Here is a 25,849-nt window from a genome sequence, read left to right as displayed (position 1 = left end):
TTTTGTTTTTGTTTTTTGACAGTGAATGTTAAAGAACGTTTATACAGTTTCCTATTTGATCTGTAGTCAAAATGAGCTATTTGCCACGGAGAAAAAAGTCAGCACTTTCAATCTTGCAGATTAGTGACTATGGAAGATGAGCCTCTTGAAGGTAGATGCAGGATTCTATCCCTTCAGTGTCCACAAATCACCATCAGCAAACCCTAAAGCCAGTCATCTTTCCTTCCAAAGAGCTCTATCTGTAGTGACTGACTTTTAAATTAAGATAGCTGGTTTTAGTTGTTTTCTTTTGGCTCTGGGCTCTACCAGAATATCCACAACTAGGGCAGTACAGGTTAAACAGGGGACCTAGCTTCTTTCCTAACCTAGCAATAAAAAGTGGGTCAGTAACACTCCGCCTTCTAGTATACCTGGATTCGGGAGAAAAGGATTTGCGAGTTTACCATGCCTCTTGTATCACTCCTAACACCATTATTCCTTCTATGTTTATTGGTTGGCATTCTACTATGAGAGGGCACCGCTGTCTTCTGCCAGCTGTATCATTACATCAAGGTTGAGGACACTGACCTTTTGTCCTGTCACTATATTTTAAACTTTCTGTGTTTTGACTGCACGGTGATGGTAAACGTCACGAGCAGCATTTATTTTGTTATTGTCTGTGGAAGACAACGTTCAATGCCCTGCTGGCCGTCGAGTGCTAGGGCTGCAGTCTCTTCTCTCCAGATGTCAGGTCTTAATTACTCCAGATGTTTAACTTGTGATGTGTGAATCTTTTAAAAATCGCATGCGAAAATGCAATTTTTTTCTGAGGAGTTAGCATCAACTGCACCCCTTCAGGACCCAGATACCCAGGTGGGCCTGAGGCCCACCGTTTCACGGGGAGTGTGTACAACGCTCAGCAGGTTGGAGGTGGGGGTTCAGATACCAAGGAGAAAACACCCTAAACTTCCGACCGACTCTTAATTACCCCGCACCAAGGAAAGCAAATCTGGGACTCAAAAGACCAGCGGGGAGAGGCAGGGCAGCGGACCTCGGAGTCCTGGTACCCTCCGCGCCCCACGCCTGCAACCGCCTGCTGCTGGGAGGCCAGACTCCAGACCCTCATGCCCACGCAGCAGGTCAGCACCGCCGGACACCCACCACACGCGCTGCGGCGGCGGCCACCCCGACACCCCCAGCACCCTGAATGCAAGCCCAGAAGCGACCTAACGCCCGAGAGAGGGCGGGGCCTTCGGCCGCACCTCTTCGCCTTTTCCCCGCCTCCTTTGTTTCTTCCGGAGTCACTATTGGCTACTTGCCCTTGAGACCGGGCGAACCGCGGGCCTTCGGCGAGACGCGATTGGACAGCCTCGCCGCCGCTCGGCCGGAAACCCACTCGCGATTGGTTGAGGAGCCACCGGGGGTTTGAATCGCAGCCCCCGTCGGGGAGGATTCTGCCAAAGTGCCACGTTGGGCCCGGCTGCTGCGTGAGGAGCCGGCTCGGGGCGCCGGCCGGGGCGCTCGCGGCGGGTTGCCGGCCGTTCGGTCCGTTGGGCGGTGCGAGGCGAGTCGCGAAGCGGGTCCGCGACGTGGGCTGCCGGCCGCCCCGCGGCGGCGGCAGCGGGTGGCTGTCATCCGGCGGCGCGGCGGAGCCTGGGCGGCGGCGGCGGCGCGTCCCGCCCGAGGGCGGCTCTGGCTGAGAGCGGAGGGGCCGGCGGAGAGCCCGGGGCAGCGGCTGAGGCGGGCCGGCGGCGGTGGGAGCCGCTGTCCCCGGAAGAGCCGGCCGAGATGCTGGCGGAGAACCTGGTGGAGGAGTTTGAGATGAAGGAGGACGAGCCGTGGTACGACCAGCAGGATCTCCAGCAAGGTGAGGGCGCGGTCGCCCGGCGGGGCCTGGGCGGGAAGGCTGCCGGCTAGCGGCTTCTCCTTCTCGCCGCGAAACTGATAAAAAGTTGCTTTTGCTCGCGGCCAACAGATGCCAGAGGCGGGAAAGGTCTGACGGTCACCTGGCGTTGGGACTCTCGCGCCTGCCCATCCCGCCCGGGAGGACTCCGCTGCGCGGGGCCGGGGCTTCTGCGCAGTAATCACCACCATCACCGTCGCCAGTGCGTGTGGAATGCTAACGGGGCTCCAGGCGCTGTTTGAAGCGCGTTCCCCGGATTAGTTGATTTAATCCCCACGGCCTTCCTTGGAGCAGAGCGGGGTGGCCCCTTACCGGGCTCGGGCCCGCTGCCTCTCTGCCTCCGGGAGGAACCGCCGCCAGCCCGGCGCCGAGTGTGAGCTGCTGCAGGTGGTCGTCCCCGGATGGCACTGTTGGGTGGCAGCAACGGAGCCCTTTGCACACATTTGGTAACTCTGTGAGAGAGTAGCTTGTGTTAGCCCCATTTTCCAGATGGGGAAAGCGGAGACTAAGGCGGCCAAGTGACTTCCTTCCAGTTAAGTGTGGGAGCAGTTATTTGAACCCACACATCCAGAATGAGGAGTCACGGCCACTGCCCAAAGCCTATCTCTTCTTCACAGGCTCAGTTTACAGCTTTTCGGTTAGTGTCAGACTGTCGCGGGGTGGGGTGGGGGGATTGCTTACGCGTAGTAATTCACCAGATGCCAAATGAGATGACTTGAGGGCACTTCTGCCTCTGTCACTTCTTTGACTTTGCACCCCAGCCTTTTAGTTAAAAATGGGCATTCGTATCTTGGCCTGTCTTGGATTTCTTGCAGATGGTGTCTCCAGAGAAAAATCTTAGAGTGGCCCTCAGTTGGAGTTAGAGTTGCCTATTAGTAGCAGGAACTTGCTGTTTGGTGCGAGACGCTGATGGGCCCTTCACACAGGTGCTTATTTAATCCAACCATGCTTTAGAGGTAGAAGTAGGTACTCTTATTGGGGGAGCTAGGGATTCTACTCCAAACTGCAGAGCAAACTTTCCTACCCACTGTACTGAATACTGAATAATCCTCAGGAATTTTTTTCAGGCGTCTTTGGTTTCTGCAATTCTGTGTAAGTCAACTTTGTTAGCTCTAAACTTGCTGGAAAAATTAACATCTTATTTAGTTGAATATTAAATGACCATGATGTTTGTTCATGCTAACCACTGAACTTGGTCGGGAGGAGAACGTAGGCTTGAATGACTCATACTTAGAAAAGGAAAATAAGCAACTCTTTTGGGGGAAGGTGACTTCTTAAATCAGTATGTTGTGGACAGTCACTTAAACCAAAGTAGTTCACCGTTTTGCTTCTGTAGTCTAAGCTATTCAGTGGCTGCACTGCAGTGTTTGCAATCGTGTTCACAACGTCCACACGGCAAATTTGTCTTACGGGTTAACCTGTTTTCAGAATTCCCCCTATGGATTTATGGCCTAGTTTGATACTTTCTCCAGGATATATGAGGCAACCACTGTGCAGTTGCCACATTTCCCTATAATAAATTAAGCAGTTTGTCCTATAATCGAAGCTAAATATTTTTCTTTACTATATTTATAGAAAGTGTAGATTTGTACAGGCTTTTTTTTTTTTTAAGTCTGGCATAATACTTAGCACATAATAGAAGCTCGATTTTAGCATTTGTTGAACTGACTGAGGCACTCACACAGAATCACTCTTTGCATGGCTCTCTTCCATCAGGTGCCTTAGTCCACACCACTTTCCCCCTGTGGGAGTTTGTTAGGAACAACCGATTGCAATATTTCAATCCACCGAGAAGCAAATGCAACATGTTGGAATTAGATGTGGAACTCTTTGACCTCTGATCAAAATGAAATCATCAGATGTTCCACTTTAATGAAACCTTAAAAGAGCACAGGTCCAAACCTCCTTAATGCCAGTTTGCATTTGGAATTTGTTCGATGCTTCTCAAAGGACTTTTGAATCTGTTGTCACAGTGGACTTTGACATAATCCTGTATGTCATAACCAAGTGTGGGGGATAGGAATAGATGTGAAATTCCAACAGTCACAACTGTGGATGTGGCCTGTAAAAGAATGAAGACTGCAGGGTGAATAGAAGGGTATCTTTGTCCCAGTTTCGCTAAATTATGTTAAAGAAATCCTAAAATTTTCATGGATGTTTAATTTGTTACTTGCTCAAAAATTTTTGTTACCTGCGCTGTGCCAGGTGTTCATCTAGGCACTGGGGCCACAGTGCATATCCACAAGATAAGATAGGCAGGAATCAGCTCATGGAGCTGACCGTCTAGGAATCTGTTGGCTTGAGAAGTCTGGAGATGCTGCCTCCTGGTGTGTGCCCACCACGGTGCATGGCGCAGAGTGGGCCCTCAGTAGATATTTGCTGCTGAGTAAAGTTTGGGAGCAGGTCTGTTCTCTTAAACAGATTGATAAGCTCATCTGGTGGGATTTTATCAAGTGCAGACATCTGTCTGTTCATTTTTTAACATCGTCACTATTTTACCGAGAAAGCCTTGTTTGGAGAGAGCTGCTAAAAGAACTTTCAAAGACTGTTCTCACAGCTGTAGAACTACACATTTTTCTCCTTTAGCAACAGAAGCATTATTTAAGTAGACTGAATCTTTGTACAAAAGTTTGCTGGGGCATTCTTTTTTTAATTAAAATTTCTGATAGCTTCTAACCTCGAAAGGCTCTGGTCTACTATTCATACCTTGTTAGAAACATGTAAAGCTGTGTGCAGGCAGAAGGAGAAAACCCTTTGCTTTTATGAAACACTTTGATGGAGAGACTGTCTTTTGTCAGAGGGACGAGTTGGCACGGCTAAGAATACTGACAGTGATCTCTGTGGGTAAGATCCCTTCTGGGACATCAGGAGCCTTCTATGCAGGTAATGATGGTGCTTGCTTTGAAATGTGCCCCTGAGAACAAGGTGGAAAGACTTCAGAGACTGGGTTTTCTTTTAGACCAGCTGCTATTATAATTGTCCTTTGGTGAGCTGTGCAAGCTTAGAATAAGGATTCGGGTTTCTACTATGTGGATCAGCAAATGAAATCTTAGTTTAAGGGAATCCTAAGATTTCTGCTTCCTTTCAAGATGAGTACATTCTTCATGTGAGCAACTAATTTGCTGAATCACTCTTTGGAGGGTCATTAAAACTTGACACCGTCATTTTTCTTGATGTTTATGTTCAGGTCTTTTGCTTTCCCAATTATAGTAACGTTGACAACAGGAGCCACGCAGAAGCATCACCAAATGACGCATTTGGTTTTGTAATAGGAAAAGCTTTCAGCCTTAACGTTACTGAATTACTGCTAGAGACTACAGCTAACATGGGAATATGTTGTCCTCGTATTTTTGAAAAAAACTGAAGTAAAATAAGAAAAATAGAATAGCAGTGGGATTTAAAGCTTTCAGAATTCTGGAAGGAGGATCTTTTTAAAAGAAAATCATTTGACTGCTACAGCTAATTTTTTACCCAAGGAATAGGGCTGAGTAGAATATCTGTTTAAAGCTAACAGTTTCCACTGTTAAACTAGATTATTATCACTTGCAAAGACGGATTAGTGACTATTAAACATGAAGGTATTGATAGGTTGCAGTTCTCAAGCCCACCGTAAATCTGTGCTGTTTTTAGTGGCTGCCTACGCCAGTTCAATAGGATTTAGAAAAGATAATCCCTTAATGAAGATGCTTATTGTAAAACAGATGAACAGCTGCATAAGGCTTCAAAACTATATTGTTTCCTTTTCTTTGTGCCTTAATTAAAAATATAAATAAAGGACATTGAGTATTCTCCCATTTGCCCCACTAACTATTTAGAAAACCTTCTTGGGCTTACTGCCAGCTTTTGGCTTCTTTTGGTTATGGAAGCCAGATGCTACACAACAGGATATGAACTCTTTTTTTTTTTTTTAAGACCAAAAAAGACTCTAGCCTTTAAACTAACAGATGAAGTAATATCCTATTATACAGTGTGACTCCACAGACGCTTTCTTGTAATTGAGACTTGTTTTGCCAGAATTCTATCCTAAACATCCGATGAAATATTTAGGAGACTGAGACTTCAGGTTACTGAGCCAGGTTGGGGCTTTGTTTAACTGAAAATGAGTATTGAGATAAGGACAAGTCTCAAGTTCTTCTATGTTTGCTATTTACAAGGAAGAGTGCTACCCTTGGCATCTCTTCCCACAGCAGCAGGAACGCTGCCCCTGGCTGTGTATTAAGTCACATAGGTAGTTTCCTGACTGAGTGGAAGGAGTTGAAGGTGGGCTCAAGTCAGTTTTGATTCTGAGCAGGTGGTAAGGTTTTGGCTCCGGTTTTGATTGCTAGTTAAGAACATCTTTGGTGAGTTTCTTGTCCTTCCAGTGAGGAATTACTCACCACTTGCAGCCAGGAAAGTCTTAAGTAATGTCTAGGTAATGTTTACATGCTTTGTCTTTAATAATTCAGTGAGGTGGCTCCCTATGTGGGGATATATATGTATACGTGACACACCCTATGAACACGAAATAAGTATTTCTGGAACATCTCAGCCATATGTAGTTCCTTTCTCACGTTAGTGAAGACAAGGTATTAACTTGCCTGGGGTTGTATGTGCCTTCACTGGCAGTGTAGGCAATAAAGCCAAAAGCTCAACTCTAGTTTCTCATTGCCATCTGTGAAAACAGGTGAAAAGATTTAAGTACCTCAACTAGGAAAGTCTGCAAACTAAACCGGTGTGGATGTGGATAATAGAGAATCGTGATGAGAATGAAAGAATCTATTGATGGTTTGTTTGTCTTCTTGCGTGTGATGCACCATGTAGATTTGGTCAGGTCACTTCGCATCTTTGTGCTTCAGGTTGTCTCACTTGAAAATCTGGGCTAACTACCTTGAAAAGATAGTAAAATGTGTCTTAAATGCTTTGAGTGGTTTGTAATGATTCCGTTTCTTGTGAATACAAGATGTTATTTCACAGACTTGTATCTGAAGTCTTAAGTACGTTAACAGACAATATTTAATTCACAAGAGAGTGCATTTTGACACCTATCTACCAACAGTATACTGTTTTATTTTAAGTAGGTATAAAATGTTTTAAAATGAGCTCGAGTGTTGTGTGGTGGGTTTGGCTGCTTTGTTTTTTCCTGATGAGGGAAAACTAACCAAATGGAATGTTTATTATGCACTCAAATGGACAGTACCAGGGAACAAAAGTTGCTCTTCTGTTATCACTTATTCTAGGTTAAGTTTTATTATCCATAGTAATGAGTAAATATTAAACTTTATTTATCAACCTCTAAAAATGAAGTTTAAAAGTCTTACGTAGTGAGGTTCCCTGTTTTCATAATAAATTTTTCGACACTTAATGAAATGACTCCCCATCATATGCAGAATGAAATGTAAGCTTCCTTTACCATGGCCAATACAGTTTTGTAAGATCTGATCCCTGCCTAACTTCTCCAGCTTCATCTCAGGCCACTCTCCCCCGGGGTGCCTAATACACCACGTTTTGTTGGGTTGTAGAGCCTGCCGCGTTCTCTTCCATCTCAGGGCCTCTGCCTGGCTGATACATGGTGAGGTCCTCATCCATCAAGCTTTAGCTAAAACGTCTCCTCAGAGAGCGTTTCCTTGTGACCTCCCTTCTAAAGTAGATCCTTTGTTCATTATCACCGAATCCAGAGCTTTGTTTCTTTTCTGTTTCATAAACCACATCCAATTGATTAACAAATCCTTTTAGTTCTACTTGCACAGCAGCCAGAATTCTCCACCTCTGCCACTCTAGTCTAAGCCACTGTCATCTCTCACCCAGATGATTGCAGTATCCCTGTCACCCTGCCTCCCCCTTTGTCCCTTTCAGTCTGTTTATACAGCCACCAGAGTGATCCTGTCAGAAGCCTTCACTGGATTCCGTTTTACTCGGAGTGATAACCAGAATCTTAACCTCCTTAGTACAGAAACACATGCACACACTTTCTCTCTCTCTCTCTCTCTCTCTCTCTCTGTATCTCTGTCTGTATGTTTCTTTCTCTCTGCTCCAGCCATGCTTCCTCCCAGGGTCTTTGCTCTTGTTGGCCTCTGCCTGGAATGTTGTTCCCCTGAATACAGATTTTCGTGGGTCACTTACTCAGTTCCTTCACATCTTGATTCTAATGTCACCCTCATCGCATGTTCTTAAATTTCAGCCTCACACATCCACACTCTTTCTGCCCACTCCTTGCTTTATTTTTTCCTCTTTAGCACTTTTTGCTAACTAGTACATATATTATCATGCTGTTTCTCCCAATAGAGTATAAACTCCCTGGGGGCAGGGAATTTTTTAGCTGAGTTTATTCTTGTATCCCCAGTGCCCAGAACAGTGTCTGGTATGATCAAATGTATGCATACATGTACGGATGAATAGTATTTATCACAGTTTGCAAGTTTATTTACTTATTTGATATCTGGTTTCCCCCAATATTCTGGGAGTGTCAGGAAAGCAGGCAATTTTTATCCATTTAGTTCACCATTCTATAGCCAAATCTTAGCATGGTGCCTAACAATAAAATCATTCCATTTGTGAATCAGTGAATACTAATAATAACTTTGCCCGTGTATGGCAGCTTAGTTTGTAAAGTACTTCCTTACGTATTATTTAATTTGATTTTCACAGTCTTATATTGACAAGGATAGTCATCTCTCTAGACAAGAATGCTAAGTGTAGGGACTTTTAAAGTCATTATATTGAAAGTGTTAACCTGGTGAATGCCAGCAAAACTGAACCCCAGACCTTCCTACTCAGTTCAGTGCATTTCCCACTATATCGAAAGATCCCCCATGAAATTTACTATGCAGATAAGTGTTTCAGTTACCTGTGTTCTTAAAACTATTGTCCTCTTTTGTATCACTAAATTTTTATTTCTGGGATTGTGAATAACACAAACAAATCCTGTCTTAAGCGCATATATGCCTAAGAAGAGAGAGCGTTGAAAAGTGAGGTTTAAGATAGAACTACGGCTCTGTGCTAAATGAAAGTATAAGCTATGGTGTGAGTTACCACACAAACCATCCTGCTGCTTTGCTTATCTGATTTGCTCATGTTGGAGAAGGACTTGATAAAGACAAGTAAGAAAAATGAGAGAGCGCCGGGTCCGTGTTCTTATCACTGATGTAGTTTTCCTTTTCTTGACTTAGTGTTTAGTCCCCTTAGGAGGCCAGAATCTGTAACAGCACACTTTGCTTTGACAGTTGCATTCACAGCAGCCGGATTCAGGGGAACTTCAGAGACTATTGAAGGATTTGCCTGTACTTTGGCTTAACAGTCCATCCAGAAAAGTAGACAATCAGGATATGAATAAGTCCAGTCAGTCCGTTAGCAAGTAATTATGATCTCAGATGTCACAATGTTGAATGATCATTCCTGATCTAATGGATACACCTCCATAAAGTAGATCACTGTTCTTCACGTCTTACAAGTAAGGGTACATAAAAGCATGTATGTTACCTGGTAAAAGGCACCAATTCAACTGAATTTTCAGTAGAACCCAGGTTTCCTTCTGTGCCATTCCACATCCCAGTGTGATCTGACTTAAACTTTATGTTGGGTTGAGTCTTGGTTAATTCTTATTTTAAGGACTAGGTTATATAAAATGTTGGCATGAGATCATTTGCACTATTCTAAGATTTATTTATTGTGCTAGATCTCCAGCTTGCTGCTGAGCTTGGGAAGACACTACTGGATCGGAACACAGAGTTGGAGGATTCTCTTCAGCAGATGTACACGACCAATCAGGAGCAGCTACAGGAAATCGAGGTAATTTACTCAGTGGGAGAGGAACCTTTGAGGTGTGGCGTATTGCTGCTGTTGTACCAATCGTTCTGCTGGAATAACACTTGCAATTCAAAGCAATGTTTAGTTTCTAATACAGACTTTCTTGAAAATAACCACTGGAAAGGGTGTAGAGGCTGATTTCTAACTTTTTCTAAGCTTTCCTAACATGTAAGTCTGCCCTTGGTGACGTGTGCTCATAGAAAATGGTCCAGTGTTTGCCATTATGTGTAGCAAAATAAAGCTGTGAATATTATACTTAGTTTTTCATTTTTTTCTTTTAAAAAATGAATTGTGCAATATTTGAGTTATGCCAACAGGTACAACAAGAATAATACAGTGAGCAACTATGTACCCACCACCCAGCTAAGAAAGGAAACAATCCACACTGTTGAGGCTCCCTCTATAACCCCCTCTTGGTTGCATCCCCTCCCCTTACCAAACACCATCCTAAATTTGGTTTTAAATGAAAAAAGTTTTAATTGTAATACCTGATTTCACAATGTGTTTAAACTCCTTATGCCGTTCAAAGAATTAATCATAAAATAGATGTTTCTTTCTCCCTGCTGTGATCTTGATTTATTTACATTTTTAGTAGATTTTAAACATTAAAACACTATTTTTTTCCTAGTCTAACAAACTAAAATGAAAGACGCTAGATTAAGGTTTTGAAATGGAAGGTGCTGTAAATGGTCCCATTAAAGTACCCCAGTTACGTGTAGAGCCCACATGACTGTGAAGACGATGATTGTGGATATTAACCAGACAATTTTCCCATTAGAACACCTCATGCCCCGTACTCCCCTCACAGCCCCAAAAGAGCCTTGTCCTTAAATTATAATTGTTTCCTTTCAAATTGGCATAGTAGAACCAGGACTCTTATGTCTATGTGCAGAAAAATACAGAGAGACCTTAGAACACTGAAGCCATTCATCATGATGAGAACTTAACTGAGCTCTGATTATAATCTGAACCAGGTGCTAAAAACATGGATGAACAGAGTAACACAGTCTTCAATGTCAATCAAAATTACACAGAGTTCAATTTTTGAATACAAATTAACCTATCATCAAAACTAACACAAACTTATCATTTCAATATCTTAATTTTACATAGCCATAATTAAGGTGCATACTTAGATCCCCCCCATCAGGATTTATGAATTAAGCCAATGATGTGACTGAAATACACTTTTATAATTCTAGGAATGTGTATCTTATAATGATATTAAAGTCACCAGCTGTCATTTTTTAGTGCCTTCTATATCAAAAGAGCTTAGAACATGCTATATCCAAATTGAATTTATTATTTGTAAAATTTGTCAGAAACTTAAAAATGCAGGAAACCAGGCATTTTTAAACTGCTGAACTAGGCAAATGTAACACATGGTCAAGGAACTCTTCCTGTTTGTTTCATAGACTTTGTTTTTCAACTCATTGGAAGATTTCAGAGTGCTCCTAGGGCATATACATGAAGATGCTCATATACTGTGAGGTATATGTATTTGTTTTTGAAACATAGAAACAGTCTTAATACATTGTATTGATGTTTTCTATGAAAGCACCTATAAATCACTATAACTGAACATTATAATGGATACTTATTTTAGCATATCTCCCAAGTATAGATGAAAAAGTCCAAATATTTGGATTGGAGGACAATGCCTATTTTTTTACTGTAGGAGATTACAAACAAATACTTTATGATCTAAGTTACTTGTCTTTCTACCTTTGTTTTCTTTTCTGTGGTATTGAGGATGATTAAACAGTTAAAACAGATCATTGACATTCTGAAAAAAAATCCAAAGATCTTTGAGATTCTCCAAACCTACACATTACGTTCCACCTTCTAGTGTCTTACATGCAACACATAATAGAAATGAAGTATCCAGGTCTGACCTTAATGATTACATAAATATAAGATTAAATATATGTATAAATCTAATCAACTAAATTTAGCCTTGGGTACTTCCAGAGACATTTCCATGGATCTCTTGTTTCTGTGTGGCCCACTGGTTCATAGATCCAAGCATTGTAGCCTTCAACATTGTATTCCTTACCCAAGCTGTTTTTTTGGCTAAGAACAACACTGTCTTGCTATTACGGTTGGCTTTCTTCTTTCTTTCTTTTTATAAATCACTCCCTGAAGGCTAGTACAAATGGGATGAAATAGGGAGACGAAATGGCAGTTCTGGCTAAGCCCACTTACCACCCGGAGGACTCCCACATATCAGCCTTACAGCCTGCTCGGTTCACATCTGTGCCTGGGCAGACTTGCAGGGCACAACAAAGACTTCCAGGGTCTCTCTCCAATAGTCTAAAGGAAGTGCGGATGCTCTTGTAGAAGTAACCAGACAGCCAAAAAGCCCGATGCTCTTCTAAAAGATGACCCTTGCAACATCTGCCTCTTATCTTGCCCTTCAGGAGCCCCCTAAACTTAAGGGCTCTTTCCTTAATTAAAACCTTATGTCTTTTTTTTTTCTCTTTTAAGTAAACTTTTTTTTTAAATATACATACAGAGAAAACACAGATGCCAAGTATACAGTTCGAAGAATTTTCATAAACATACCCATGCAGCCAGCACCCAGCTAAGAAATGCAAGCATTATCAGCCCTTCCAGTCACCACCCCAAGTAACCAGCACTCTAACACCCTAGATTAATTTAGCCTGTTTTTTTTTAACTTTACATAAATGGAATCACTTGTACCAGTTTTAAACTAATTTTTAAGAATATTTATTGTGAGTTTTCCTGATTAGAAAAGTAATACATGGTCATTTTTTTAAATTTAGCAAAATATACTTAAAAATCAAAAAGTAAGCTCTTATCCCACCAACCCAGAGAAGTTTTAAATCAGCCAGAAAATGGTCCTGGAACAAACCACTCACAATAGAAAAAGAATAGTACAGAACTGGTGGAAGTGCTAGGATCAAATCCCCAGAACTGTGACTCATTATGGGAATAGACAGCTAGGAAACTGTCAAAGGATGTTTTGTCAGTAGAACTACAAGTATGCTTTCAAAGACTGTCGGTGGGTTTCGAACAGTCCTCATAAAAATTGATCAGTATTTTGGTAGGCATCATTTTTAATGTAAAAAAAAAAAAAGATTAAATAAAGGTATAGCCATAGCCTGTGTAGCTTTCACTCAGTGTTAATCTGAGCATCTCATTTTTCAAGATTGCAGAGCAAGTTTTTCTCTCCTGGATGATGGGGAGGAGAGAAGCTTTGGAGAGTAATGAGATCTGACACCATCAAACACAATCAGATTCTCTTAAAAGTTTCCTACAGTCATGTAAGCAGCCTTGTGTTTTCTGTTGCTTCTCTGCTTGGAAACCTGCATTATCCCCACAGAAGTCAAAGTAAGCCTTAGGGTGTCCCTTCTTTCAAGAGCTCATGTCTTCCTTGGAAATTTTTAAGTATTTTGTGCCCATCCCTCCACTGTTTTGCTTAAATATCCCCTCACCTCCACCCCTGTTTAATATGCGAAGTACTTTTGAACTTGAGCTCTTTGTTGGCACTTGAATCTTAGGGTCCCGGCAGCCCAGTCAGATTCATTTGAGGCCTTGTATCACAGACTCTGAACTGAGAAAACCAGAACATGAGAAGCAGGGCCATACCTTTCAAGGGAGGGTGGGAAATAAGCTAACCCATTTCCTTTGCTACACTTTTCACTATTCTGTATATTATCCTTATTTCTTGATTTGTTTTATTCTCCTCCCCTCCCCCCCACTTCCTGTTGCAACATTGAAGGCTGTTATGCTGTTTATTCATGGTCTTTCAAGCATAGTAGATAATGGGTAAGGGAGAAGGGTATAACTCAAGCAGTAGAGCACATCCTTAGCATGCACCAGGTCCTGGGTTCAATTGCCAGTACCTCCTCTAAAAAATAAATAAGCAAATAAACCTAATTACCTCCTCCCACCAAAAAATAAAAATAAAAAAAAATGGTAGATAATCAGTGAATACTTGTTCAAATTAGTATCTTCACAGAGGACAGATACGCAGTTTACAAAGTACTTCCAATAATTCCTAAACTGTGTGTTTCCACCTCTGGAGATTTTGAAAGGAATTCTATAGCAAATAGCTAGGCTTCAGGCCTTCTCTCAGATCTTGTTTGCTTTGCTGTGTCCTGGTGATAAGAACGCTTGCATGACATTGGCGCAGGGTTGTTCCGAGGTGATGACATTATGTAAGTGTATATTTTGGATAGTTTAAATTGTAGCACAGTTTATCCATGTTCTAAGAATTTTAGTAATGAAAGGATCTTAATTCTGAAAAAAATAAATCCTTTTCAGTTTCTGGAAAATAGATCTTAAGAACAAGCCAAGCTTTTAATAGTGAGATTATAGGTGGTTTTTATTTTCATATTCATGCTTTTTCATTTTTTCCTAAAACTCCTTCAGAAGAAATATAATACTTTAACCAGGGAAAGGAGGTTTTTCAAAGGCAATGGGAAATATTTCTTCAGTATTGTGGAAGGTCCTTTTGTTACTAAATTCAGAGGATTTGGACCGTAATCCTTAATATAAGGATAATCCCAACACTGCATAAAAGCCAAATTTCCATTCCATTCCTTTTGCGTTTTTAGTTTGGCTGTGTCTGTTTTTTCCTGCATTCCAGGTCACGGTTCTACAATTGCAAATAGGTGTTAATATAATCCTGCTGGCCTTTTTCAAAGGTTTGCCTCAATTGTAAAAGTGGCCTGTTTATAGCTTTTTTCACATAACCTGAACCTTGTATGCCTAGTTGAGGTGACATTCTGTACAAATTCCAAGACGCGTGTCAGATAACACATGGAACTTAAACTTTGATACTCTTGGCTATAAATTGACATTTTTGCTACCCCCACGTTCCCATCCCTCCACTGTTCTGCTTAAATATCCCCTCACCTCCACCCCTGTTTAATACGCGGAATACTTTTGAACTTGAGCTCTTTGTTGTCACTTGAATTTTAGGGTCCCAGCAGCCCAGTCAGATTCATTTGAGGCCTTGTATCACAGACTCTGAACTGAGAAAACCAGAACATGAGAAGCAGGGCCATACCTTTCAAGGGATGGTGGGAAATAAGCTAACCCATTTCCTTCTAGAATTAGAAAAAAAAAAAAAAAGATGAATACTAATTTAAAGTTATAGAGGCCAAGCTTTAAAACAGTGTCTGACTATGTGGATTCTGACTCTGGCCTCCTATCAGTACTTGCTGAGAGAGCTAATAATTTTTCTTTTAAATTGCTGACCAATTTAGTCCGATTCCTTTCTTGAGCAGCCTATCATAGATTCTTGGAGAAGTGAAGGGCTTTTCTGATTAGTTTTGATTTAATAATAATAAGATTAAACTCCTGCAAGGTGAAAACAAGCTCCCTGCCATTCTTTAGATTGTCCTTAAAGCAAGTCCTCCAAGACTAAAATATCACAAATTCTTCCTAAATGGCTTCCTTGTGTTCCCCCCACACAGGTTTTTATGTATCAAATGAGGGGGACCTACTGTAGTTCTCTGAACAGCCTCTTTGTACTTATTTCCATATTGACTTATTTCCTTTATATTGGCTACAGTTTGAATATTATATCTTTAAAAGGGGCAACATCTTGGGGCCCATGTAACAGAGGCTGGTAAAAAAAAAAAACTGTTTCAGATTGCTGGAGTTTACCTGTGCCATGGTAATAAACCCAAAGAAATAGTCTGTAAGTGGAGCAAGAGGAGAAAGAAATAGTGGCTTCTAGGGCCTTTCCCCAGGAGGGCTGTAACCAAAGCCCTTCTCAAACTCTTGCAGTTAAGTCTCTCGACATTGCAGCAGCCTGAGTTGTGTACCGAGCATGAGAAGCTGTTGTGATAGAGGTCTAGAAATTGCTGTTTAGCCAATATTTTTTAGTCCCTGCTATATGCCAGAATTGTGCTAAGTGGACTAAATATGTAAAAGGCATCCCTTTTTCAAGGTGTCAACTGAAATAAAATGCACAACCTAAAACTTGAGAGTTGTGTTTTGTTCCACGAACATTTCTGAGGACTTAAGCCCAGGCTGACAGCCTCTCAGATTGCTCTGAGGGTCTGCTACAAAGCAGCAAGGTAGAAGCCAGGGTATATGAGTTTCGCAACAAAGACCAGGCAGTCAGAACATTAAAAGATTACTGTTAAAGAAAACCAGACATCTCAAGGAGAGATCTGGGCTCATCGAAATCATTCCTTTGACAGGCACCTAGCTACCTAGGGCCAGTGTCCTGTTCTTTCCCATCCTGAGTTCCCTCAGGGTGCACCACTAGGGGCGGCTGCAGAGGCGGGGCTGCCTGCCTGTCTGCCTCCTGAGTTCCCTCTGCTCACTGTGGGTGGGGGGTGGTAGCGACCAATGACTTGATGGCCACAGCATACTTTGTTTACTGATGTGGCTGGCAATATCTTTCTTTCACAGAAGAGGGCTATAGACTACGACATTAACAAGTGGGCAATTTGATTGTTTATTATGAAGTGTTAAGTGTTTTGGGAGAAATTAATAGAGTGCCTTGGGAGTCGTGCTGCTTTAAAAACAGGGTGATCTGGAAAGGCTTCTGAAGCCTTGATGTTCTCAAGGAGGCGTAAAGGATAATCTGAGTTCTTTAACCATTGTTGTGCTGTGGATCCCTTTGGCTGTCTAGTCAGTCTATGATGATCCTCTTAATACACAAAATACATAGGATTACAAAGGGAATTGGTTATATTGAAATGACTACTAAAGTATTGAAAAAATAAATTTGTGATCTATTAATATGTTTTATTAATATATTAAATACCAAGACCTAATGGCAGTCTAAAAGCTGTAGTTTCAAATAGTGATGAGTATAACCAATAAATCAAGATTTCTGCGCCCACCATCATGTGATATGAAACAACTGTGGTTTCTGTTGGTGATAAAGTCCTAAGTACTCCCCACACTACTGGTGGTTTGTTACCTCCATTCATAATCGAAGGAAATGCTAAATTTCAGTTAGAAGTTAGTGAAAATGATAATGCAACTTTTCCTCCATCCAAGTTTACGGACCCTCTCAATTCTTCCCATGGACCTCAGGTTAAGAACTGCTGGATTAGATGGAGCAGCCAGGGAAAGTGCAGCCCCTGGGAGAGGAAGGATTCGGGTAATCAAGGCCCTAAAAGAAGGGCGAGCTTGCCTTAGAGTGAGGCAAGTCCACAATTTCAAGATAAAGGTACTCCCTGAGTTTAAAATAAGGACCACAGATGAAGCTTGAAAAACCATTTAATAATAGATAGTTGGGAAAATGTTAACACTGAAACATAATAGATGATATTAAGGAATTATTGGGGTTTTTTAAGGTGTGATTGGAATTGTGGTTAAAATGAAAAGTTTTATCACATAGAAACATAAATATGTATACTTGAATCAAGATAACTTGGATTTGCTTTTAAATGATTGGGGATAAGGAGAGTGGAGGAGTACAGATGAAACAAGACTGGATGTGTATTGGTAATTGTTGAGACTGGTTGATGGGTAGATGGGGCTCATTAAACCATTTTTCTGCATTTATATATGTTTGAAATTATCTATTTACAAAGTTTTTAAATGTAGATAAAATTAGCCATCTGCAGAGAGTCAGTTTTTGGGTGGATTTGAGAATTTAGGAAGGAGCACTCAAGATTAAGGTACGTAGTATATAATTTCAAGGAATTATGATTGTAAGAACGTGTCACAATACAGCATGGTAAAGAATGCTGCTGTGATATAGTTAAAATATAGTCTCATTTCAGTGAATAACTGAGTTCTGAGAGGGGAAATGGTAAGCATTAAGCTTAAGAGTCACTGTTGATCCAAATGAATGTGTATGGCTCCCAGACCCAAGAGAGAGACCACTGGCTGGGGGTAGCGGGGTGGGAGAGACTTCCAGGATTTTTCACGTCCAAGATCAACATGTCTCTAATAAGTGTGATCCATGGACTACTTGTACTAACGTTCACCTGGGGTTTTTGCTAAAAATGCAGAATCCTGGCTCCACCCCCGTCTCATTGACTCAGAATTTTAGGGGAAAGGAGCCCAGGTTCCTGTACTTTTAATAAATCCCCCAGATGAATTTTAGCATGTGTGAAGTTCAAAAACTATAGAGGAGAATGAAATAGCTACCTGTTACTGAGCAGTTTTACCATCTGCCAGATACCATGCTGAACCTTCACACATATCCACCTCACAGCAACCCTGAGGGTGGTGAGGAAATCTCACCTTAGAAAAATTAAGTTACTTGCTGGAGGTCACCCAGTTAGAAATGGTAAAGTGGGATTTCAAACCAAACTCCGACCCCACAGCCCGTGCTCGTGGCTACTACCCTGCTGCCTCCATCGGGCCGCCTCTCTTCTCCGATCCTGTGCCCGCCTACCCCACCCTCATGGGGCGGGTGTGTCCTACAGAGGATGTGACTGTTCCAGTCCCTGGGCAGGGACAGCTCCTGTTGTAAATTAATAATTAGCGTCTGGTCTATGCATTAGCCCTTTTTTTTTTTTTTAGGTTGTTGTGAATCAGTCCCAAAGAATACTTGAGACCTTATACTTGAAATAAACTAGCTTGTAAAATTTCTGCAGCTGTTATAAATATTCCTATATTCTAAACCTTTTTTCTACTCCAGTATTCCTAAGAGATTGAATACATTTCCATCAGTGACAGGAACCTACCAGGACTTTGCCAGCCAGAGAGCAGGATTTAGGGCACACTCCTAGGAGAAGCTGGTGGGGCTTGAGGGAGGAAAGAATAAACGCGGGCTTTCAAAGGGGCCATGCTGTGTGCTCACTCATGTCGTTTTATACTTTCAGTCCTACAAGGTAGGTCCTAACAGATCCACAACTCCGTATTTCCAATTCCGAACCCCCAAAGCTCAAAAAAACAAAATTTTCAGTGTGCAACAAATTCCCTTGGCAGCAAAAGCAAACCCTGACCTCAACTTATGTGGGGCTGTTTATAATGTTTATTCATACTGTTTGATGAGAATATTAGTGCTTGATCCCAGGGTGCTGCCCAACCCTCACTGGGGATGTTATAAAGTGTGTGGTGTGTGTTCTATGTTGTTGTTCTAAAATCTAAGGAATTTTTCAAAACACTCTTGGCCCCAGGAGTTTCAGGTGAGAAGGTATGAGAGTTAAGTATTTTCTCAACACGTTGCTACTGAGCTGTGTTACTAGACTTGGAAAAGGCCTTGTGTGCTTTTTTTCGACTCTGCCACACTGCCATTTAAAGAGGACATTGAAAGTCATTTACTTATTTGAAAGAAGTCTGTTAGCTTTGCAAATACTTGTATAAGTGTGGAAGAAGCCTCGAGAAAAGTGCTTTAAAGTTATGTCTTTGGTCTGTTACCATTTGGTCATTGGTAGAGCTTCAGACCTACCTTGTTCCTCTTTCTGGGTGTGCCCCAGAGAAATATTACTTTATTTGGAATGTATACAGTGTTTCTGCATCTTCAGGTAGAATTGAGTAGGAAGAGGAATGAAGATAACGTAACACTGAGGCATTAAGGTTGTGACTGTTCCCCTTTCTGCTTGGCCATCTAGAAAGCAGTCTTAGTACCAAAATAATAATCTGAATCTGCCAAATTTCTCATGAATAAGGAGGATTATGGTGATGACATTCCCACAGAATTAAAAATAATGAGAATCTTTGAATGATACTGAGTTAAAATATCTTTTTCTGGCTAAATCAATATTTTTTTTCCCTGTTCTTTGTCCAGAATGTCTCACTCAGACGAAAAAAATTCTGATTTTTTTTTTCAAGCAAAAATCTTCTAAAGTCCTCCCCTTTAGGCTTTTCTTATTTCTGTAAAACGTGGTATTTTTGCTTAAACATTAATGTGTGTTCCATGCTTTTCCTCTTGTGGGATTATCATGTCTCATTTAGATTTTCCTGTTGAGTATTAATTTTATGCGTGTTACATGCTTTGTAAGAGTGGACCAGCCCCATGACACACAAGATGTTGGTAAGCGTTAGGGGAACTAAGCATATAAAGGATAGCCTGTATTCATTTCCTATTAAGACAAGTAGGGATTTAAAGTTCTTCTTTTCATAAAATAAACCTGTGGTATTGTGGTATAATGAAAATTATATATTGGACCTTTGTCCCTGGTTCCTGGTGTAGCGCTCCTAAATCCCTTGGAATTTCCTGAGTGATAGGATGGGGACTGGTTGCCAGCGGAACCGGCCACATAATTAGAGGGTTAGAACTTTCAGCCCAACCCCCAACCTCTGGAGAGGGGACAGGGACTGGAGATTGAGCTGGTTCACCAATGGCCAGTGCTTTCATCAGTGCGCCTGCACAGTGAAGTGTCAATAAACCTCCGAGGCCAAGGGAGTTTCCAGTTTGGTGAACACCTGGATGTGCTGGAAGGGTGGTGCACCTGCAGAGGGCAGGGAAGCCCCGCCCACTCTCCACCCCCAACCCTTGCCCTGTGCATCTCTGCCTTTTGGCTGTTCCTTAGTTGTATTCTTTATAATAAAGCAGTTAATGTAAGTAAAGCCCTTTCCTGAGTTCCGTGAGTTGCTCTAGCAAATTATTGAACTGAGAGGTCATGGGAACTCCCAGATCTCTGGCTGACTGGTCAAAAGTATGGGCGGCCCCTGGGACTTGCCACTAGCATCTAAGTTGGGGGCAGTTTTGTGTTACTGAGCCCTTATAACTCCAGGTAGTTAGTGTCAGAACTGAATTGAATTGTAAGATACAGTTGATGTTGGTGTTGGAGAATTGAGACTTGGTGCTGGAATGCTGCAGGTGTCTTGTCTCTTTAACGTGTAACCGCGTCACCATCATCTTCTCTTCCAGTATCTGACCAAGCAGGTGGAGCTTCTGCGGCAGATGAATGAACAGCATGCAAAGGTTTATGAGCAGTTAGATGTCACAGCAAGGGAGCTGGAAGAAACAAATCATAAGCTTGTTGCTGACAGCAAGGCCTCACAGCAAAAGATTCTGAGGTAAATTTTCTAGACTCCATTGAAGAAGCCCTAGGGAAATGTCATTTAGTATAAACCAGAATAGAACATGGCTGTAGTGGGTTTGGGTCAGTATGAAGTAAGGTTTAATTTAATTCTGTGTGGAGAATAGAGATTAAATAGAAGTCTTTTCCAATTAAGAAAGCCCAGTTTGAGTGGCTGGCAACTAATCCCTCTCCTGACTGCTTATGCCCCTAATTTAATATGACAAGCAGCAATTGGCTTCTGTCTGTTCCCTGCAGTCTGACTGAAACAATTGAATGCCTGCAAACCAACATTGATCACCTCCAGAGCCAAGTGGAGGAGTTGAAGGCATCTGGCCAAGGGAGAAGGAGCCAGGGGAAACTTGACCAGGAGAAGTCGGCACCCAGCTTCTCGTGTCTGAAAGAGCTGTATGACCTCCGCCAGTAAGAGCCTGCTTTTCCACGGCATTTGCGAGCAGGGGAGCATCCCTTATCACTGCCACGTTCTGGACTCCAGGAGACTAAAAGTACCCTTTTAGGAAACACCACTTGGCTATTACACCACCAGTGGTTTGAACAAAACCACTTAATTTAAACATACAAATGATAGAGTTCTTGGATATTAGTAATTCTGTGAAAACTTGTTCTGTAAAGTCTTGGGAGTACTTAGTGCTTTTAATGTGTTAAGTCTTAGTTTAAAATAATAGTCCGATAGACTACAGACTTGGGGGTTGTATTTCACATGACTGTGAAGGAAAAAAAATGAAATTTTAGTAAAACAAAAATCCAGGCAAACAAGGTTTGTTTTTTTGTTTTTTTACCCTGGAGAAAAATGCCTTTACAGTTTAGACTTAATGAGACTGAATCTTTAAGAACTATTTCTTGAGCATTTGTAGGCAGGTGTTAAGCCAGGCATGATGAGTGGTGAGAAGAATAGATACAGTTCACGGAGCTTTCAGCCTCACGGAGAGGCAGATAAACGATAATCACAAATAAGCACAGTTACAAGTTGCTGAGGGCTCTGAACAGGAGAGAGACCAGCTCGTGCATTGGGTGGTTCTCAGTCCTGACTGTTGATCAAGTCACCTGTGGAGCTTTTCAAACTACGATACCGGTGACTCCTGCAGGCCTAAATCAGAACCTCTAGGTGTGAGTAAAAGTTTCCCAGGTGATTCTGATGTGCATTCCTGGTTTAAAAATCACTGCAACAATGCTTCCTCAAACTTGGCTGCATATTATGAATCATGTGAAGAGCTCAAAACGAAAACAAAACAAAACCCAAGTCCAGGTGGCAGACCAACGAGGTCAGAATCAATGGGGGTAGAACCCAGGCATCAGTGTTTTTTAAGACTGACTACCCAAGGGATTCTGCTCTGCAGCCGAGGCTGGGAACCACGGGGCCGTTCTATTTCCTTGAACGGTATCAGTCATACTGCTGGTCTCTGGGAATGCGTGTTCTGTAGTACTGTTAATGTTAAAAAAAAAAAAAAACTAGTCACAAAAATTATGTTTTCTTACATGTGTTTATTTGCCAGCCTCGCACATTCATCTTAGCCACTGCTCTGGTGTGAAGTAGGCAAAAAACCGGTCGTCACAGCTCCTCAAAAATATGTAGTTGAAAAAATCATGTCTCCCTCTGCGTTCTCAGTGGACCTGTGTAATAGATTCTTTTGATGTTTTCCCCAGGCACTTCGTGTACGACCACGTGTTCGCGGAGAAGATCACTTCCCTGCAGAGTCAGCAAAGCCCTGACGAAGAAGAAAACGAGCATCTGAAAAAAACAGTGACAATGTTGCAGGCCCAGCTGAGCCTGGAGCGGCAGAAGCGGGTGACCATGGAGGAGGAGTACGGGCTGGTGCTGAAGGAGAACAGTGAACTGGAGCAGCAGCTGGGGGCCACGGATGCCTACCGAGCCCGCGCGCAGGAGCTGGAGGCCGAGGTGGCAGAGATGCGGCAGATGCTGCAGTCGGAGCATCCTTTTGTGAATGGGGTTGAGAAGCTGGTGCCGGACTCTCTGTTTGTCCCGTTCAAGGAGCCCAGCCAGAGCCTGCTGGAGGAGATGCTCCTGACGGTGCCCGAAGCACACAGAAAGCCTCTCAAGCGCAGCAGCAGTGAGACGGTGCTGAGCAGCCTGGTGGGGGGGGACATCGTGAAGGGCCATGAGGAGACCTGCATCCGGAGGGCCAAGGCGGTGAAGCAGAGGGGCATCTCCCTTCTGCACGAGGTGGACACGCAGTACAGCGCCCTGAAGGTGAAGTACGAGGAGCTGCTGAAGAAGTGCCAGCAGGAGGAGGACTCCCTGTCCCACAAGGCCGTGCAGACCTCCAGGGCTCTGGCCAAGGACCCAGCCACAGTGAGCACTCAGTCCACGCCTGGCACCAGCAGCTGGGAACCAGCCTGCGTCACCCTAGAGCCCATTGGCTCCCCCACCACCACGACGCCTCCCGAATACAAAGCGCTTTTTAAGGAAATCTTTAGCTGCATCAAGAAAACTAAACAGGAAATAGATGAGCAGAGAACAAAATACCGAGCTCTCTCTTCCCATTCCTAAGTGAACCTTCAGCTCCACTACTGATTGGCGTGTTTCCTGTCACCTCTCTCCCACTCAGACAAGCGTTTGTAGACCACGAAGCCTGATGTTGGCTCCTGACATTTGCCTCACTGCTTTGCTTGTTGAGCAAATGCATACAGCGAGGAAGGAAGGTGGTCAGTTCTAAAATCTAGTTCCGTTTAAGCTCCTCAGGAAACCCCATGACAAACTGGCCTCTGGCTGGTGCAATGCTTAGGTGCGATTCCTTGAAAAGCCCCAGAACCAGTGGAGGGAAGATCTGTGCTCCTGGAGAAGTAGGCCTGGAATTACGGTGCTATGTAGTTGGTACATAGGATATATTATACAGGGGAAAGGGCAGAGTTGAAACAAAGCAAAGGCAATTCCTGCTGCCTCCTTGCTTAACTTCTCAAAACTACGTAGAAGTCGGACGGCTGCCAAATGAAAATACCTTTCGCAAACACTGTTGGATACTGTGAATTCATTAAGAAGAATGTTCAGGAGAAAGCAGGGGTCTAATCCAAAATAAATAGCATTAACAAATATTCCAGACCTTTGAGTTTGTACATCTGCTACCGGTTGAATTGTGACTGACAGATAATCCTAATACATGTAAATCCAGCGGAATACCAGCCTGAGAGGGCAAGCTCTGGGTTGCCCAGCTAGCTTGTGAACATAGCCCTAGAGGGCCTCCTCCCCACATTCAAAAGTTTTTACTTAAAAAGCTGTAGTGGTTACGATAGGCAAATGTGTACATCTTTCACTCTTTTCGTTAATTCAAACTAAAGGGGCGAGATGAAACCCCTTCGCGCCGCTGTGTTGTCTGAGCTGGCGAACCTGCTGGCGTCAAGCTGCTCTCGTCACTTCCGGCCGTTCCTGTACGTGTTTCTGACTGGCCGCAGAAATCCCCATCTGCCACTTTATTAAACAGTGTTCATGTTCTGACTGGAAATACACTCATCCTCTCACTTGCGTACTTTTAATTTAAAACTATTTAAGAGAACTGGGGTTCCAGTTATTGTATATATTTTTCTAAGAACCAAATAAAACAACCTGTGAAATGAACAAATGGATCCACTGCTTATTATTTTAAGTTTAAGCCATTTGACTGTTAAAACCAACTGTTCACTTTTCTTCTTCCAACACGTATCCCTAGGGAGAATTGCTAGTGATTTTTTTCCCATTCCTTCGGATTGTGGAATAGTGCAAATTCTGCTTACATTGATAAGTGTTCGTTAAAATTACGATATGGTTGGAAAACATTTGAAATTTATATGCTTTATACAATTTTCACTATTTTAGAAATGTTGAACTTGGTTCTGAATTAATAGCATTTGATGAGTTGATTCTTGAAACATTTGATCATTCAGTCTTAGGAAAAACATTCTACAACATCCAAACATTAAAATGAGCATTGAATCTAATTTTGCTCTTGGATTAAGTTTTTAAAAATGGGTAAAACATTATTTTTTCAGACAGTACAAAAAGTTTGCAGAGTAAGTCATCTCTCCTTCCCCTGACCTCTCAACTCTTCTCCCCAGAATCAACTAGTTACGAGTTTGTTGGCATGTCCTACCAAAATACTCTGCTTGTACTAGTACATGCGTATGCTTATATCACCCCATATTTTTAAACAAAAGTATATACTGTAGCTTCCATTTTCACTGATCCATGTATCTTTGAAACCATGTGTTTTTCTCTGACCATCTACATTCTTTATGATAGTTGTATAGTATTCCAGTCTGTATATTCAAGTAGCCCCTGGTGAGTAGATTGTTTCTAGTCTTTTGCTACTACCAAAAAAGTCTATAATGAACAGCTTTATATAGATAGGTAAATAGATAAGGTAGATACTTGGATATATATCTTTGGATATTTATGAAGATAAATTATAAGTGAAGTAAAAGAGACGAGCCTTTTGCTATTTACCATCTTCCAGAAGTTTCCTGATAGACACTTCCATCAACTCCCACCAATATGTGAGGATGACTATTTTCTCACACTCAGGCTGGTAAACTTGTTGACCCTTGCCAAACTAATAGGAGAAAAATGATGTTTCCTTGTAGTTTAAATTTGCATGTCTTTTATTAATAAGGTTGAATTTTTTTAATCTGTTAAAAGTCATTTGCATTGTCCTTTGCCTTTTTTTCTTGTGTGTTTTTCCCCTCAATGGCTTTCTTCTTTTTTTTTTTTAACACCTTTATTGTGGTACGGTTCCTGTCCAGTAAACTACACATATTTCAGATGTAGAATTTGATGAATTTTGAGACATGTAGTCACCAGTGAAACCACTAGCACAATCAAGATAGCTAACATTTCCGTCAGTCCCCAAGAGGTGCGATTTTTGAATTCCCAGTTTATCCCTTCCCACCCTCTTTACCCTCTGGTAACCATAAGTTTGTTCTCTATGTTTGTGAGTCTGTTTCTGTTTTGTAGATAAGTTCATTTGTGTCCTTTTTTCTAGATGCCACATATAAGTGATACCATATGGCATCCATGTTGCTGCAAATGGCATAATTTTATTCTTTTTCTGGCTGAGTATTCCACTGTATATGTATACTACATCTTCTTTATCCAGTCATCTGTTGATGGACATTTGGGTTGTTTCTATGTCTTGGCTATTGTAAATAGTGCTGCCGTGAACACTGGGGTACATGTGTCTTTTTGAATTATATTTTTCTCTGGATATATGCCCAGGAGTGGGATTGCTGGATCGTATGGTAAGTCTATTTTTAGCTT

General features: G+C 42.1%; 1 protein-coding gene across 1 annotated transcript; it reads left to right on the top strand.

The window, feature by feature from the left end:
- The first annotated feature begins 1,452 nt into the window (after positions 1–1,452).
- CDR2 (cerebellar degeneration related protein 2) lies at positions 1,453–24,179 on the top strand. The gene is made up of 5 exons (XM_031433062.2): positions 1,453–1,846; positions 9,534–9,646; positions 20,433–20,581; positions 20,842–21,006; positions 22,249–24,179. The coding sequence occupies exons 1-5, from the start codon at positions 1,768–1,770 to the stop codon at positions 23,111–23,113; spliced, it is 1,371 nt and encodes a 456-aa protein (XP_031288922.1). The 5' UTR covers positions 1,453–1,767; the 3' UTR covers positions 23,114–24,179.
- The last annotated feature ends 1,670 nt before the right edge of the window (positions 24,180–25,849 follow it).

This window comes from Camelus dromedarius, chromosome 24 (genome assembly GCF_036321535.1).
Source record: "Camelus dromedarius isolate mCamDro1 chromosome 24, mCamDro1.pat, whole genome shotgun sequence".
NCBI lineage: Eukaryota > Metazoa > Chordata > Mammalia > Artiodactyla > Camelidae > Camelus > Camelus dromedarius.
The sequence above is the reverse complement of the archived record's forward strand: the minus strand, read 5'-3'. Positions and strand labels throughout refer to the sequence as shown.